Raw genomic sequence first — 16,368 nt, 5'->3', positions numbered from 1 at the left:
AGTGTTGAAATAATATTGGCCTAAACTTTTTCGTGAATAAAATGACAGTCGATCTCTATGTGTTTAGTCCTTTCGTGAAAAACAGGATTGACACTAATATGAATTGCAGCTTGATTATCACATTTGAGTTGCATTGGCTTGTTATCACAAAATCTGATGTCTTTGAGGATATTCATTACCCAAATAAGATCATAAGTTGTCGTTGCCATTGCTCGGTATTCTGCTTCTGCACTTGAGCGTGTCACCCCACTTTGCTTCTTACTTCATCAGATAACTAGATTTTTTCCAAGAAAAGTACAATATCCAGAGGTTGATCTTCTGTCAACTAGATCTCCTGCCCAATCTGCATCTGAATATTCACTTATATCAAGAGAACTATTTTTTTTAAAAGAATACCTTTTCTGGGTGAGCTTTTCAAATATTTCAAAATACGATGAGCCATCTCAAGATGAATAGTTCTCAGTTTGTGCATATGTTGACTCAAGCAATTAACTCCAAACGTAATATCTGGCCTTGTAATAGTAAGATATATGAGTTGACCAATGAGTCTCTGAAAGCTCTTGACGTCTTCTACTTGTTCAGCTTCTAGATTCCCCTCTTTTTTGTTAACTTCAACTGGAGTGTCCATAGGCTTTGCACCAAGCATTCCTGTATCTTTAAGAAGATCCAAAACATATTTTCGTTGACACAAAAACATAACTTTATCTAAATGAGCCACTTTTTTGCCTAATAAGTATCATAAACGTCCAAGATCTTTAATTTCAAAATTTTCATGTAACTTTGACTTGACTTTTTCAATCAGACTGACATTATTTTCTGTTATTATGATGTCATCCACATACACAATTGGAACCATAATTTTTTCATTATTGTGCATGACAAACATAGAGTGATCCGAACTACTTCTCTTGAAACTAATTTCTATCAAGGTTTCACTCAGTTTTGCAAACTAGGCTCGTGGAGACTGTTTCAGCCCATACAGGGACTTTTTTAGTTTGCACACAACATTTTGTTTTCTCTTAACTTCATATTTGAGAGAAAGATCCATGAAAACTTTCTCTTTTAATTCCCCATGCAGAAAAGTGTTTTTAACATCCAATTGAAATGTAGGCCAACTTTTGCTACTAGCTATGGCAAGTAAAATTCGAATAGAATTCATCTTTGCAACTGGAGCAAAGGTTTTAGTAAAATCTATCCCTTCTTCTTGGGTATATTCTTTGGCAACAAGACGAGCTTTGTACTTGTCTATTTTCCCATCACTATGATACTTTATTTTATATATCCAACGACATCAAACAAATTTTTTTTCAGAGGGAAGTTCAACAAGTTCCCATGTCTGATTTTTTTCAGGAGCATTCAACTCTTCTTTCATAGCCTCTTTCCAAACTTGGCTGGAATTGGCTTCTTCAAAAGTGTTTGGTTCTTTGCAAGCATAGACAGATAGAAGGTAGTTTACATACCGATGATGCAGATTTTCAAAAACTACATTTTGCTCAATCGGATATTGAGTGGATTCTGAAGCACAATAAGTGTAGAAATCCCTAAGATGAGCAGGACGTCTACTTTCCCTTTGAGATCATCTGAGAATAGTTACCTTATTGGTGTTGTTACCCTCTTCTTGACTAGTCTCCATGTGTATCTCAGCATGTTTATAAGCTTGATCATCTTCATTAGCATCTAGGGTCGGCAGAACATGCTTCAAACTATCAGACTCCCCCTGACGACCAACATCAAATATATGAGAAACATGATTCAAATAATATGTTTCCTTTTCAAAAAAAGGCTACATCACATGAGAAATAAATCCGTTGACCAACTGGATTATGACATTTATATCCTTTTTTAACACTGGAATAGCCCAGAAAAATACATTTTAAGGCTTTTTTTAGAAACTTGTTTCTCATATGCGCTTGAACATGAATAAAGCACTTGCAACAAAAAACACGAAGATGATTAAGAGAGTGTTTTCGATTCTTAAGAACTTCAAGAGGTATTTAATTTATTGTTCAAAGAAGAACTTGGTATCCAGTGTATAATATAGCATGCAGTGGCAATGGCATCTGTCCAAAAAACATAAGGAATATTCATATGAAACATCAAAGCTCTAGTTATATTCAACAGATGGAGATTCTTTCTCTCAGATACACCATTTTGCTGAGGAGTTCCTGAACAAGTGGTCTGTGGCAAAATCTCATTTTTACTCATAAATTTTTTCATTTCTAAATTATCAAACTCTCCCTTATTATCAGATCTAAGAGTTTTAATTTTTGCATTGAACTGAGTTTGGACCATACAATAGAACTCCTTAAACATTTTGACCATATCACTCTTTTGTTTGAGAAAGTAAATTCATGAAGTTTGAGAGTAATCATTTATGAAAAGTAGGAAATATTTATATCCCAAATATGAAGTAGTTGGGGTAGGTCCCCACACATCAATATGAACTAAATAAAAAACATTGCTAGATCATTCATCACTTATTTGAAACGACAATCTAGACTGTTTTGCATATTGACATGCATCACAAGAGTCAACACAGATGGATTTAGATCCAAAAATGCAGCTCAAATAACTAGGAATATTATGAGTTCATCTGCCCAGGGCTATTTGTGATAGTGACCAAGTTGAAGGGACATCATGAGTTCAAAACCTACAAATGCCCATCCCTTGCTGCAAGATTGAATCGGGTTGTGCTTCTTAGTGGGCAAGCGAGACCTGGTGTATCACACCAATTAGCTGGCCAGTGAGTGAGGTGTTTTTTCTCGATTATATATTAAAAAACAAAAGAAAATTGGTCCCAAGACTAGTGCAATAATCAGGGACCAACAAGTCCCCTACTTTGAAACGAATGATGGAGACATTTTTGCAAGAGTGATCTGATCTAAAGCACAATCTCTTTGTACTAAAATTCCATAGATAATTCAAAGGCTGGCCACCCCACCTTTTCATACTTGGTCAAAGAGATGAGAAGCCAATGTGCGGTCGGTGACGGGTTTTTTCTCTTGGATTATCCCAAAAATGAAAGAAGAGAATCCAAATCTGATAGGTTCTGCCTGCCGTACTTATGGTAGTTGTTCTAGCAGCGTAAAACTCTGTGGGCATACCTCTTGTCCCGATGAGCTATCTGATGACCAGTTCTCTGAGAGAGAGAGAGAGAGATCTGAATCCATCTAATGAATTAAGCACACTATAACCAACAGGGGCTCGGCTTGTGTGGCAGGAGCAGCATGTCACTTTGTGTTGGGACGTTGCAAGTTCAAATCCCTATGGTATAATTGTATAACCGATAGAGGTCTGCCTAACCTCAGCTTTCTCTGTAAAAAAAAAAAAGAATTTAACCACACTATACAATATGTTTTTTTGAAGAATTAAAGAATATTATACCTACTCATCAGCCATCAGCAGTTGTGTTTTTTTATTTTTTTAGGTACTTAATAAGAGATTCTTGGGAGCGTATTAGGAGATATGCATGCCAAATCACCAACCATCGGTGATTTGGCATCTCAAGAGTGATCAGCGGAGTAGTTATGAAAATTAGGTGGACCTCATTGTTTGCACGACCGACAATGAGAAAGCGTCATATGGCATGTGACGTGATCTAATAGTTAGATATTTTAAGCGATGCCATTTATCTCTCAGGCCGTTTCAGTTTGTTTAATCCAAACTTGTAGATGTACTTATCATTACTTATTCGCTAAAAAATTATGTTTCGGATCGAACCAATTTAATAAAAATTATTGATTTTTAGATTACCAAGATTTTGGTACCAAATTTTACATATAGAACGTGATAATCATTGATCTGGACACAACCGTGGCCAGAAAATATCTAAACCAAATGTCATTTACCAACCGGAGGCCCTGCCAATGTGCTGTTGGTGATGGAGGGGTATCTTTTGACTTAGGCAAAAAAATAAATAAATAAATAAATAAATAAAGTAGGGTCTCTTCAGCTTGAGTTGGGTTGAAGGCACATAATGTATTTGCACCGACACCATCTTCGAATAAAGTATTTTCTACGGTAGCACCGTGAATAGCGCATAGCAGAGCAGCACCCAATACTCCAGCAACTCCCATTCATCTAATCTAAAGTTTCTCATGAACGATAAAAACAACTGAAATTGTTGTAGAATTATTAGATCACAAGAAACATGGCATGCATGGTTAATCCCATATTAGAAGGTCTGAGTATCATGACCATATCTTATAATATGTTGCATTCAACTACATCTATACCGTAGTCACAAATGTTGTTATCGGGATTATCTCAGTAAAGGAAAATCTCGAGATAATTTTAAAAGTTTTGTTTTCTTAGATAAATATTGCTATAATTAAAATTTAACATATATATCATTTATATTCCAATATAAGAAAGCATTAAAAACATAAAAATATAAATATCACATTAGTAACATGATAATATCATGATAAAAACATGATATATTCAAAATAGTGAAAAAGATCACACTTTTCTTGGGATTATACTGGATTTTTGAAAATCTCATTGATAAAAATCGGGACATTTTCCAAAAATGTCTGACATCTGTGGCTATCATCCAGACCCACATCAAAATCAGACTTTGGGTGGTTCCCACCAGATCCAGTCCAAATTCCACTCTCTATGATTGTGACGACCATGATAATTTTCAAAAAGAGACGAGTGATTTTCAATCAATAAAAACTATTTTTTTATATTTTAATATATAAAAATGATTTTTCGAATTATTATTAAAAAGTAATAAAATTATTTAAATATTAAAACAATGGCTGTATGAATCTGTGTTCGAATCAGCACGTCCGTGTCAACAGGGACATGTAGACAAAATGGCTTGTCCTTGTGACCCTCTCCCTCAAGGGAGCTTGCATGTTTAAGTGTACAAAGAAGAGAAAAGAAAACATCTTCATTAAAGATGCTGAGAAGAAGAGTTCGTTTTCAGGAGTTACTGCAATGAACACAACCCCAAAAGATACAGGAAAAAAATGAACACAAGAACTGGTACTACTTGCAGTTGTATATCCTGGATGCCTGAACATTATTTTCCAGCGGTGAAAGAGGCTGCCTCGGCGAATCAGGTCCATCAAAATCAATTGCTCTTTCGGTAGCACTACTCATTCTTGGGCTCCCTTTTCTCTTGCTCTACAAAAGCGTATCGAAGTTTCAACAATTCAATACAAATGAGAAAATGTGATAGTTCAGATTCTTCAGAATCCAACTAACAGACAAAATGAATGGAAACTGGAGACACCAAGAAGTGGCTGAAGTAATATTTCCATTAGTAGCAAGAATGCAGATCAATTATCATCAAAAAATTTGTTAAGATCTTCAAAAGGAGAAGTCAGTACAGGTCAAGATGTAGTCATGATTCTTGATTGCAATGCAGCCTTTGTCAATGAAGATACCTAAAATTTCACAGTTTTTGTATGGATTACTTCTAGGACCTGTCTGTTTCATTTCTAGCCTTTCATGGGAAAGTGCATGGATTTCTAAAAAATCCTGCATGGAAGGATTTGCACATGAAAATCAGTAGCTGGTGGGGAAAACTGGGGCCCACTTGTGCCAGCATGGCATTTTCTGACCATAATGATTCGATGTTTGTATGGATTACCTTTAGGATTTGTCTGTTTCATTTCTAGCCTTTCATGGAAAAGGGCATGGATTTCTAAAAAATCCTGCATGGAAGGATTTGCACATGAAAATCAGTAGCTGGTGGGGAAAACTGGGGCCTACTTGTGCCAGCATGGCATTTTCTGACCATAATGATTCGATGTTTGTTCACTTATACTGGGAAAGGAAGGGAAGAGGATTCCAGCTCAGAAATTTCCCATAAAAATTGCATGAAACAAATGGGTTAATAAATAATCAGAAGGATGCAAGTTCTCCCAAGTTGTAGTGAATATATGCCTTACTAACTGGTAATCATATTTTTGGTGCTGATTCAAAACATTGATCCAATCCAAAAACAGTAACCAAGAGTTTTATGTAATGTTTAAAAAAAATATATACATTGAGATTTCATATTAAACTCAAATATCCAGTTAAAATTAGGTCATTCTGTCCATATTCTTTCTTGTTCTCAATTCATAATAATAATAATAATAATAATAGTGACCTATGTCACAGGGACTCGGCAAAACAGGTGCCGCACCCGCGTCGACGCGACGCGACGCGGGATCGCGTGCGGGTGCGGCACCGGGTGCGGTCAACACGACCCTGGGTGCGGTCAACGCACCCAGGGTCATTTTTGTCCAAATTTTTGGGCGAATTTTTTTTTCCCCCACCCCGATGAAAAGGAGGAGGATTAGGGCAAAAAAATTTTTTTGCCCTAATCTCTCCTCTCTCTCCCCCTGAGCTCGAGCTCTCCCATCGCCGCCCCAGCTCCGCCGCCCCCAGCGTCGCCGCCCCCAGCGCCGCCGCCCCCAGCTCCGCCTCCCAGACTCCTCCTCTCGGCTCCTCCTCTCGGCTCGCAGGTATGTCTCTCGTCTTCTTGGGTCGGCTGGGGAGGGGCCGAGCACCCCCCCCCCCCCCCCCTCTCTCGGTCTCTTGTTGGGTCGGCAGGGGAGGGGCTGAGCCTCCCCTGCTCCCTCATTTTTCGGCACAGGAGGGGCCGAGCCCCTCCCCCATCCTTTTTTTTTTGGGGTCGACAGGGGAGGGGCCGAGCCCCTCCCCCATCTTTTTTTTTTTTTTGGGTAGACAGGGGAGGGGCCGAACCCCTCCCCCATCTTTTTTTTTTGGGGGTCGACAGGGGAGGGGCCGAGCCCCTCCCCCATCATTTTTTTTTTGGGTCGACAGGGGAGGGGCCGAGCCCCTCCCCCATCTTTTTTTTTTTGGGTCGACAGGGGAGGGGCCGAGCCCCTCCCCCATCAGTTTTTTTTTTTTGGGTCGACAGGGGAGGGGCCGAGCCCCTCCCCCATCTTTTTTTTTTGTTTGGGTCGACAGGGGAGGGGCCGAGCCCCTCCCCCATCTTTTTTTTTTGGGGGTCGACAGGGGAGGGGCCGAGCCCCTCCCCCATCAGTTTTTTTTTTTTGGGGGTCGACAGGGGAGGGGCCGAGCCCTTCCCCCATCTTTTTTTTTTTTTGGGTCGACAGGGGAGGGGCCGAGCCCCTCCCCCATCAGCTTTTTTTTTTTTTGGGTTGACAGGGGAGGGGCCGAGCCCCTCCCCCATCTGTTTTTTTTTTTTTTGGGGGTCGACAGGGGAGGGGCTGAGCCCCTCCCCCATCTTTTTTTTTTGGGGGTCGACAGGGGAGGGGCCGAGCCCCTCCCCCATCAGTTTTTTTTTTTGGGGTTGACAGGGGAGGGGCCGAGCCCCTCCCCCATCTGTTTTTTTTTTTTTGGGGGTCGACAGGGGAGGGGCTGAGCCCCTCCCCCATCTTTTTTTCTTGGGGGTCGACAGGGGAGGGGCCGAGCCCCTCCCCCATCAGTTTTTTTTTTTGGGTCGACAGGGGAGGGGCTGAGCCCCTCCCCCATCTGTTTTTTTTTTTTTGAATTGAATTGAAAATTGTAATGTATTTTTTTTTTGTGTTTTCAGGATAAAAATGACGGATAAAGGGAAAGGACTTGCGTCATCCTCATCCCAACATGTGAGTTCTGCTGCTAGTTTTGCTGATAGTTGCAGTGGGATTGATGATGTGGGGCCACTATGGATACATGTAGATAAACTTGCAAAAACTGGAGAAGGAGGTGGTGGGAACAAAAGATTTCGATGCAAGCTCTGCGAAAAAGATTTTGTTGGGTCTTACACAAGAGTGAAGGCTCATTTGTTGAAGATACCAGGACATGGCATTTCAGCTTGCAGAAAAGTTGATGAGTCAATGCGAAGGCAATACAAGAAAATACAAGAAGAATATGAGAAGAGAAAGGCAATGGCCGATTCTTCTGCAGTCAGTGTGCCATTTGCAAGCCATCAAGAAGATGCTGAAAAAAAAAGAAAAGTCAATCTAGGAGGTAGAGGAACGATACAAGCAGCATTCAATACATATGGAAGAGAAGAGTTGGATAGAAAAGTTGGGAGGTATTTTTATTCTGGTTCACTCCCATTTAATGCGGCTAGAAATCCTTATTGGAAGGATTTAGTAACATCCTTGGCAAATTGTAATTTGAGTGGTTATGTGCCTCCAAGTTCAGAAAAAATACGAACCACACTTCTTGCAGAAGAGAGGGCAAACGTGGAGAGGTTGCTAGAAATTAAAAAATATTCATGGGAGCAAAATGGAGTTTCCATTGTGTCTGATGGATGGACAGATATTCAAAGGCGTCCATTAATCAATTTCATTGCTTGTTCGCTTAGTGGCCCAATATTCTTGAAAGCAGTTGATGCATCTGGGGAATATAAAAATGCAGAGTATTTGAAGGGATTGTTTATAGAAGTGATAAAAGAAGTGGGTGATCAGAAAGTGGTACAAATCATTACAGACAACGCTCCGGTTTGTAAAAGTGCAGCGTTGAGTTTGGAGAGTGAGTACCCTCATATTTTTTGGACTCCCTGTGTAGCACACAGCTTAAATCTAGCCCTAAAGAGCATATGCAACCCCAAAGAAGAAGAAAATTCACAAGCATATGCTTTATGTTCATGGATTGAAGATTTAGAAAGAAATGTCAAAAGCATTAGGAATTTTGTTGTTAACCACCATCGTGCTAATGCTATATTTAATAGGCATTCTGATTTGAAATTGTTGAAGGTCGCTGAAACACGTTTTGCGTCCATCATTGTGATGATGAAGAGGATTAAAAGAGTGAAGAATGCTTTGATTAACATGGTGACTGATGAAAATTGGACATTCTATCGTGTTGATGATGATATGAAGGCTCAAGAAATTAAGAAATTCATTCTTGATGATGAGTTTTGGGACAGAGTGGTATACTTCCTTCAATTTACGCAACCTATTTGGGAAATGTTAAGAGAAGTTGATAAGGATGAGCCCATGCTTCACAGAGTTTATGAAATGTGGGATAATATGATTGAAAAAATACAAGCTATAGTTTTCATGCATGAAGAAAAAAATCCTGCATTGGATGATTCAGATTTTTTTAATCATATTCATTCAATTTTAGTCAGAAGATGGGATAAGAGCAACACTCCTTTGCATTGCATGGCACATTCTCTTAATCCAAAATATTATGCAAATAAGTGGCGGGCTGGTGGTATTGGTCGTGTCCCTCCAAATTTAGACCCAGAGCTATCAAGACATAGAAATATGTGTATGACAAGACTTTTTCCAGAAGCACATCTTCTACATCAAGTCACACAAGAGTTTGGAAAATTTTCATCTTCGAGATTATATGCACCGGCATTATTCGCGAGAGAAGAAGATAATATAGATCCTATCACATGGTGGTCAACATTTGGATCGGAAACACCTCTTCTGCAACGTCTTGCATTAAGATTGCTATCGCAGCCTGCTAGTTCATCTTGTTGTGAAAGAAATTGGAGCACATATTCTCAAATCCACAACATGAAGAGAAATAAACTCACCAGCAAGCGTGCAGAGGATTTAGTATATGTTCATTCAAATCTTCGATTACTTTCGCGAAGCAATGATGAATACAGGTACTAATTTGCTCTCTTAGTTATTTGATTATTTCTTAGTTTTCATTTAAATATATTTGTATTGTATTTATCATTTTCAATTTGGGTTTATAATGCAGACAAGGAACATCCAAATTTTGGGATGTAAACCCAGAAGAGTGTGACTTCGAGGGAGAACATGAATTCAACGTAACAAACATGGATTTAGCTGAGCCCAGTATTCCTTCTAATGATGCATTTGATGATGAAGAAGAAAATTATTAGCATTCATTACTTCATCAGGATATACTTTGGTATGTAATTTAGTTCTTTTATGCATACTTATTTGATTGATATTTAGGTCGATTTATGTAATTGCTTTACTTATTTGATTGATAATTTGATATTTAGGTAATTTGATATTTAGGTTGATATACTACATGCATGATAAATCATATTATGAGTTTATGACAATGTTTACTGTTAAATGTTAAAACTGTTAAAACTTCAAAATTATATATATATATATATATAAATTTTTTTTTTACATTTTTGCCCCTGCCGCACCCCCGCACCCGGGTTTTTTGGAAGTGCCGAATCCCCGCACCCGCACCCGCACCCGCACCCGCTCCCGCACCCGCACCCATGTGACATAGATAGTGACCAAAAATGCATCCACAAGACAGTAAGAGCTAATTCTCTGATCAAAAGTTAGCAACAATTCAAAAAATCTACTTACTTTTGCAGAATTGCTGCATGGAGAACCTTGTTGGCTTCTTTCTCTGTAACACCGCCTTAACAATTTCTTGTTCTCCTCATCCAGAAGCCTGTTTTCTTCAAATAACACTGAAACCTGAAACGTAGAACTTGACTTCAATATAACTTCCATAATAGAAACAATGTGTGCATGAGAGAGAGAGAGAGAGATCCATGCCACTCCTGCTCTGTGAAGGTTAATTCTTAGGTGATCCTTGTCTTGATGAAGAGATTCAACTACTGCAGCCAATGCTACTATGTATCACATTGATGGCTTCAGCCTAGAAGGATCATTATAAAATTGATGAACAGAAAAATGTCAATATAGAGTTGCTTGCTTTATGTACTTGATAGCAAAGTAGAATACTGCCCACAAAAAAGGATCTCTCCAATTGTTAAATGTCAAATTTACAGTTTCCATTCAAATATTAAAATGTTCAAAAATACATAACAATCTGGAATAGGATGGCTTACTTTTCCCAGAGTTGGATCATCCTCCAATATGGCTCTTCTCCTGCATGTGCCTCCAAAAATGAGCGCCCTTCCACAACAACTTCTTCCAGCTCCCGATTGTCTTTGCTGAGGGTTGACTCAACCAAAGAATTGAGTAAGTTCTCCTCCAGACTGTCGCCATTGAAAAGTGTATTATCCTTTGACATTTTATGGTCAAATCTATCAGTTCCATGTGTTTGTAATTTGGTGTTGAGAATTAAAATATATTAATCTATATACACTACCTTATACAATATCAGCAAATCATTTTTCAGCTAATATATTAAGGCAACAAGAAGATAACAGTAAACAACAAGGCGGATTTTGAAAGCCAAGAAGAAAAAAAGTGACGAGAAAGGATATTTCATGCAATCATTTATCAACTGCTGAAGAGTGAAAATCAGGAATACATTGTTTCTAGGGAAATAGACACTACATTTGCTGGAAAAATCTACAACTATTTTTCAGAAAAATCCTCCATAATGGTAGAAATATTCAAATCTATGTCACAGGGATTCGGCCAACTAGGTGCCGCATCCGCATCGACGGTGTGGCACCCGGTGCGGTCAGCGTACGGTCAATGCACCCAGGGTCATATATGTCCAACTTTTGGACTTAAAAAAAAGAAAAGAAAAAATCACCCAATGAAATGGGCTTGAGGATTAGGGCAAAACAGTTTTGCTCTCTCCTCTGTCCCCAACACTGCTGAGTTGCGACACCCTAATGCCGGAGAGTGCGACGCTTCCTCTCCATCTCCAAGGTATGTATTCTCTCTCTCATTCTCTCCTTCAATCTCTCTCTCCACTCGTCTCTCAATCTCTCAGCTACCTCTCTCCCTATTTTTTTCCCCATTTTCATATTGCGTGCCTTTCTCTCTCAACTCAATCTCTTTCCCCCTTACTGTGTACCTCTCTCTCTCTCTCAATCTCGGCTAAACAAGCTCATTTTTGAAAAAAAAATTTACCCATTTTAAGGAAAACTCAGTTCGGCTGGCTCGTTTTCTTAAAAATCTATCTTTTAAGAGTTTACATGTAAAAACTATATAATATAAACATTATACATAATATACATAGATATATTATACATAATATGTCTGTTGGAACGTTGCAAGTTCGAATCCTAATCATATGGCCCGTATGGGGGTCTGTCAAAAAAATTCTTGCTGCTTTAAGAAGCCATTTTGCAAAACATGCTAGCCGAACTGAGTTTTCACAAACCCAGCCAAGCCGAACCAAGTTTTTCCTATGACATATGGTTGCTTATAATGTGTATTATTTGTTGATGACTTGATGTTGGGTAATTTGATTGTAATTACTGATTTTGTTACTTAAAATTTGGTTGAATGCTCATATTTTTATTACTAACTTACTTCTTTTGCCCTCCCGCACCCCCGCACCCAAGTCTTTTTAAAGTGCCGCATCGCCGCACCCGCACCCATGTGACATAGATTCAAATACGTGATTTTTTATGAGAAATGATTTTCATCTTGTTCGACAATATTGTTGATAATCCACTGCTTATCAAATATCATGTGATCAAGGCTCCCAAAGTCGAATGGAATTAAAAATATTTATATCCCCCAGAAATTTGATAAAGCGGAAATTGAAAGGTATACTTGGTACACGCGTGCGCACACACACAAAGGTGCTAATATTGTGTTTCCTTATACTTCTATATACGCCCAAATCAAGTCTTAACTACATAAGATCAACTTTAAGGGCCATGATTTGCTACTCCTTCCAATCCAAACACAACAATTTTGCAAATGTGTCCTTCATAAAACAATTGATATGAAGGAATCCTTATCTCAAAACAAACTCAATTTATTGGAATATAATATTGTCCATATTAGGGTTACCAGAAGCACCTATAGGAGTGAGGAAGTCTGCTTCCTCAAAATGCACTTTATAAGCGCGAAATGCAACGCTTCTGAAATGTGTGGGGAAGCACAAGTTTTAAATGGCAGTGCACTTTCCATTTAGGGGAAGTGTGCTTCCCCTTTAATGGGAAGCAAGCTTCCAGTTTTAGCCTTTAAAAATGTAAATTTTACCAAAAAAATAAAAGCAATACTATTTTTTTCTTTTTTTCTGTTTTTTCCTTCTTTTTTCCTTTTTTCTTCCTTTTTGTGTTTTTCCTTGTTTTTTCCTTTTTTCTGTTTTTTTCTTCTTGTTTTTCCTTCTTTTTTACTTTTTTTTCTTCCTATTTTTCTTTCTTCTTCTTGTTTTTTTTCTTCTTATTCCTACTTCTCTCTCTCAGTCTTCTTGTTTTTGCTATAGTTTATGTTTTACAGTTATATATATAGCTGATAATCTTGTTTTTCAGTTATTATAATATGTATGTTATATATTTTGTGTTCGTGTTATATATATATTTATGTGTATATAATTCATATATAATATGTTTGACTGTTTCTGAGTTCTATTTCCGGTTGACTATTTTTTGAGTTATGTTTCTTAGTTATATTTAAGAGTTATATTTTTGAGTTATATAATTTATATTTCTGGTTTACTGCTTCTGAGTTATATAACTTATATTTTTGGTTGTCTGTTTCTGAGTTATATTTATGGTTGACTATTTCTGAGTTATATAATATAAATCTTATATTTTGGTAAATTAGAACAAATGTAATTATATTTTCTCTTTCCTTTTGATTCTTATTTGCTTCCTACTCGAACTCTAGGTCGCTTCCTTCTTCGTTCCCCCTTTGAATCGTGGTTCGCTTCCTAGGTCGCTTACGGTTCGCTTCCCTTCTCACTTCTGAGATGATTCCCGATTCGTTTTTAAGTAATCCCACGCGCTTCCTAACATTTTAGAAGTGCCTCGCTTCCCGCTCCCGCTTTCTCGACTAACAACTCCGGTCCATATTAGCTAATTTTTTTCTTAATTCATTAATTTTTATTTTTTTTATTACTTGTCAACATTTTCAAAGATCTTCCATTTCCTTCTTCAGGATTCCACTTTCCAAAATAGCCAAAATCTTCTGGATAAAAGAATTGCTTACAAGAAACTGTGTTGCCTAACAATGTAGGAAACTTATACATCCACATTTGTATTAAAAGGAAATCATGCACCTTTTCATTGCTTGTGTAATAATTACACATAAACTAGTGAGTAGGGATAGCAGTGGACCGGGGCGGGGGACAAGGACTCCACCCCCGCTTCGTCTCAAAATTTTGTGGTACATCCCTGCACGAGTTTTGATTTTAACCTCCATCCCCGGTGTGTTCCCCGTTTTATGCGTTCCATCCCTGCTCCAAATTGGGTGAGGCCCGTTTTCCCGGTCCTTCCATTGTTGCCACCTTATACCTTTAGCCGCTGCCGCCTTTCGCTGTTAAAGGAAGGGGAGGAGAAAAATGGGAGCTCAGGTGGCTCGTTAGAGAAAAGAGAGGAAAGAGAGGAGAGATTCGAGAAAGGGTTTTATTTTAAGGTTAGAAATATATACATATAAGATTTTATAATATGTATAAGGTATAATAGTAATTTTCTTAATGGGGATCGGGGGCGGGGCGGGGTAAGAGTAAGTTCATTCCCGCCTCCATCCCCACACGGGTTTTGATTTTAACCTCCATCCCAGGTCCATTCCCCGTTTCATGTCCTCCATCCCCGGTCCAAACGGGCTGAGGCGGGTCGGGGCACCATTTTCCCCAAGTCCACTGCCATCCCTACCAGTGAGCATGATCAGTGGGTATATTCATCCACCCATTAAATAAAATGAAGCCTTAACAGAAACCTTGGTAAATTTAATTTCGACACAAACATTTTGATTCTTCTACCATGCCTTTTAGGAGAGCAAGAAAGTGTATTTTTTGTATGGTATGATTTGAGTTTTAACTCAACCAAAGTGTTATTTTCATTTTGAGTTTAACTCAACCAAACTCACACGACTGCACTGGCAACTTTAATTTCACAAAAAGGATAGCATAATTGTCGTGTTATATACAATTAATACAAAATGATAAAACACCAATCACAATATACCGTCCAATAAGAGAAAATGTTATTGAAGTTCCAATTCAACACATGGCTCCTTGGGATTTCAGATAGAAAAAATAATGTGGATTCTTTTGTGTGTACCTTCAACTGTGAACATTGACCGCAAACAAAGCTGTTGTCTTCGCTTGCATTTTCGAGTTCAACAATCTTGTGCCTAAGCAACTGCAGCTCCTCGGTTACCCTGGTTTTTTTCATCTGGAAACCATAAAAACTAAATCAAGTGAATCCCAAATTCCATCAAGGAAGAGAAGTATCTAAAACTGTGAAAATATGTATAGAAGAGACAAATTTCAAGTATTACTAAAATTACAGTAAATTAACCGGAAAATGAAAAGAAGAGGAGGAAGAACTAGAAAGCTTGGAACGCACCGTCAGTATCTCGATTTCTCGCTTAGACTGGTTCAATTCTTCTGATAGTCTCCTAGAGGCATCCTCTGTCACCAGAGCTCGAACCTCTGCTGCTTTTGCTCTCTCATCTGCATCATTCCCAAAATCCATGAGAGCCTCTCTGTCATGATCATACAGCGAACATTCCTTATTCAGCCTTGCAATCTGCATTGTTAGGTCGATCACCTCCGAATGCAACCGTTGATTTTGCTCGATTGACTTTCTCAATGCTTGTGCATTCATGGCTGCTTCAGACTGTAGACAAAAATATCTCTTACAAAGGCTAAATCTCTTTATTCATGATGGACAACAAAACTATAAGATGCACAAACTATATAAAGAAAGGGGAAAAAAGAAAACCCACAATTGTTCAAATACAAGTAAGCCAAACAGTAAGTATTTGAAACTGATAGAATTACCAAAGAAAAACATATGGAAATACAGGGAAAAAAAGAGGCTAGCAAAGAAAGTAGAAGAAAAAAAAATATCAGAAGAAAAAGAAATCAAACAGAACAAAGCAAACCATAATTTTGGAACAAAGATACGTAACATAAATAAATCTTTCAAAAAAAGAAAAGACAATCATTCGCAGGACTAAATCTTGGCATATATAGACAAGAAAACAGACCAAAAGAATTATTAAAAAATTGGATGACTGAAACAAAAAAGGGGAAGATAAAATAATGGAAAAGAAGGAGATCGCTCACCTTCGCTTGCTCAATCTTCTTGTTTTGGTCATTCACCAGATCCTGCAACTCGAAAACCTGGCACTGAAGCACCCTTCTTGACTCTTCCATGCGAAGAGCGCGTTCTCTATCGATTCTTGAATATAATTGTCCATCACAAAAGAGAGATCCATCTCTTTCATGACTGGAGTTCCTTCAGAAAAAACACCCAGCGAAAACAATGAAATCCTAACAGCGAATGGGTCGAATTTCGATCCAAGACAGAACAAAAACCCAAAAAACTGAAAATACCCTTTGACTTTACGAAAATGAACAAGATCCATTTGAATGTAGGTCTATAACCCGACCCGGAACTTTGGTTCTGGGTTAATTGGTTCCGGTTTGGACTCGGGTTTGGGTCTGGAGATAGCCATGGACTTCAGCGGGACCTGATATGAGCACGCTTCTTTACGTCTCAAGTTGTAAATGGTAAGGCGGGAACCTAAATGGACTCAGCATCCCAATTTAGGTTTGTGCAACCAATGGCAGATCCAGTAGATTAGTTAAGTGGAT

The 16,368-nt window shown here is 38.3% G+C and overlaps 2 protein-coding genes across 2 annotated transcripts; one reads left to right on the top strand and one right to left on the bottom strand.

Annotated features, from left to right (window-relative positions):
* Positions 1-4,934: 4,934 nt before the first annotated feature.
* Positions 4,935-15,989, bottom strand: LOC149817907 (uncharacterized). The gene is made up of 9 exons (XM_089986112.1): positions 15,895-15,989; positions 15,509-15,536; positions 15,113-15,421; positions 14,825-14,938; positions 10,733-10,837; positions 10,606-10,624; positions 10,440-10,513; positions 10,242-10,373; positions 4,935-5,136 (listed from the first exon to the last, which is right to left on the bottom strand). Exons 1-9 carry the CDS (start codon positions 15,987-15,989, stop codon positions 4,999-5,001), a joined length of 1,014 nt encoding a protein of 337 aa, XP_089842238.1. The 3' UTR covers positions 4,935-4,998.
* Positions 7,482-10,013, top strand: LOC149817908 (putative transcriptional regulator tpeD). Its single transcript, XM_089984239.1, has 2 exons — positions 7,482-9,544; positions 9,643-10,013. Exons 1-2 carry the CDS (start codon positions 7,533-7,535, stop codon positions 9,785-9,787), a joined length of 2,157 nt encoding a protein of 718 aa, XP_089840365.1. The 5' UTR covers positions 7,482-7,532; the 3' UTR covers positions 9,788-10,013.
* Positions 15,990-16,368: the final 379 nt, after the last annotated feature.

The sequence above is a fragment of the Nuphar pumila genome, chromosome 13 (genome assembly GCF_984573655.1).
Source record: "Nuphar pumila chromosome 13, dmNupPumi1.hap1.1, whole genome shotgun sequence".
In the NCBI taxonomy this organism is placed as follows: Eukaryota; Viridiplantae; Streptophyta; class Magnoliopsida; order Nymphaeales; family Nymphaeaceae; genus Nuphar; species Nuphar pumila.
The sequence above is the reverse complement of the archived record's forward strand: the minus strand, read 5'-3'. Positions and strand labels throughout refer to the sequence as shown.

What these genes read in the sequence shown, in the direction of transcription:
- LOC149817907 (XM_089986112.1), bottom strand. Translation starts at nt 15,989, where the DNA reads ATGGATCTCTCTTTTGTGATGGACAATTATATTCAAGAATCGATAGAG. An exon ending in GTCAATGTTCACAGTTGAAG is followed by an intron (nt 10,838 to 14,824) that starts GTACACACAAAA and finishes GTCAACCCTCAG; the next exon opens with CAAAGACAATCGGGAGCTGG. An exon ending in TTAACCTTCACAGAGCAGGA is followed by an intron (nt 10,374 to 10,439) that starts GTGGCATGGATC and finishes GTTATATTGAAG; the next exon opens with TCAAGTTCTACGTTTCAGGT.
- LOC149817908 (XM_089984239.1), top strand. Translation starts at nt 7,533, where the DNA reads ATGACGGATAAAGGGAAAGGACTTGCGTCATCCTCATCCCAACATGTG. An exon ending in CGAAGCAATGATGAATACAG is followed by an intron (nt 9,545 to 9,642) that starts GTACTAATTTGC and finishes TTTATAATGCAG; the next exon opens with ACAAGGAACATCCAAATTTT.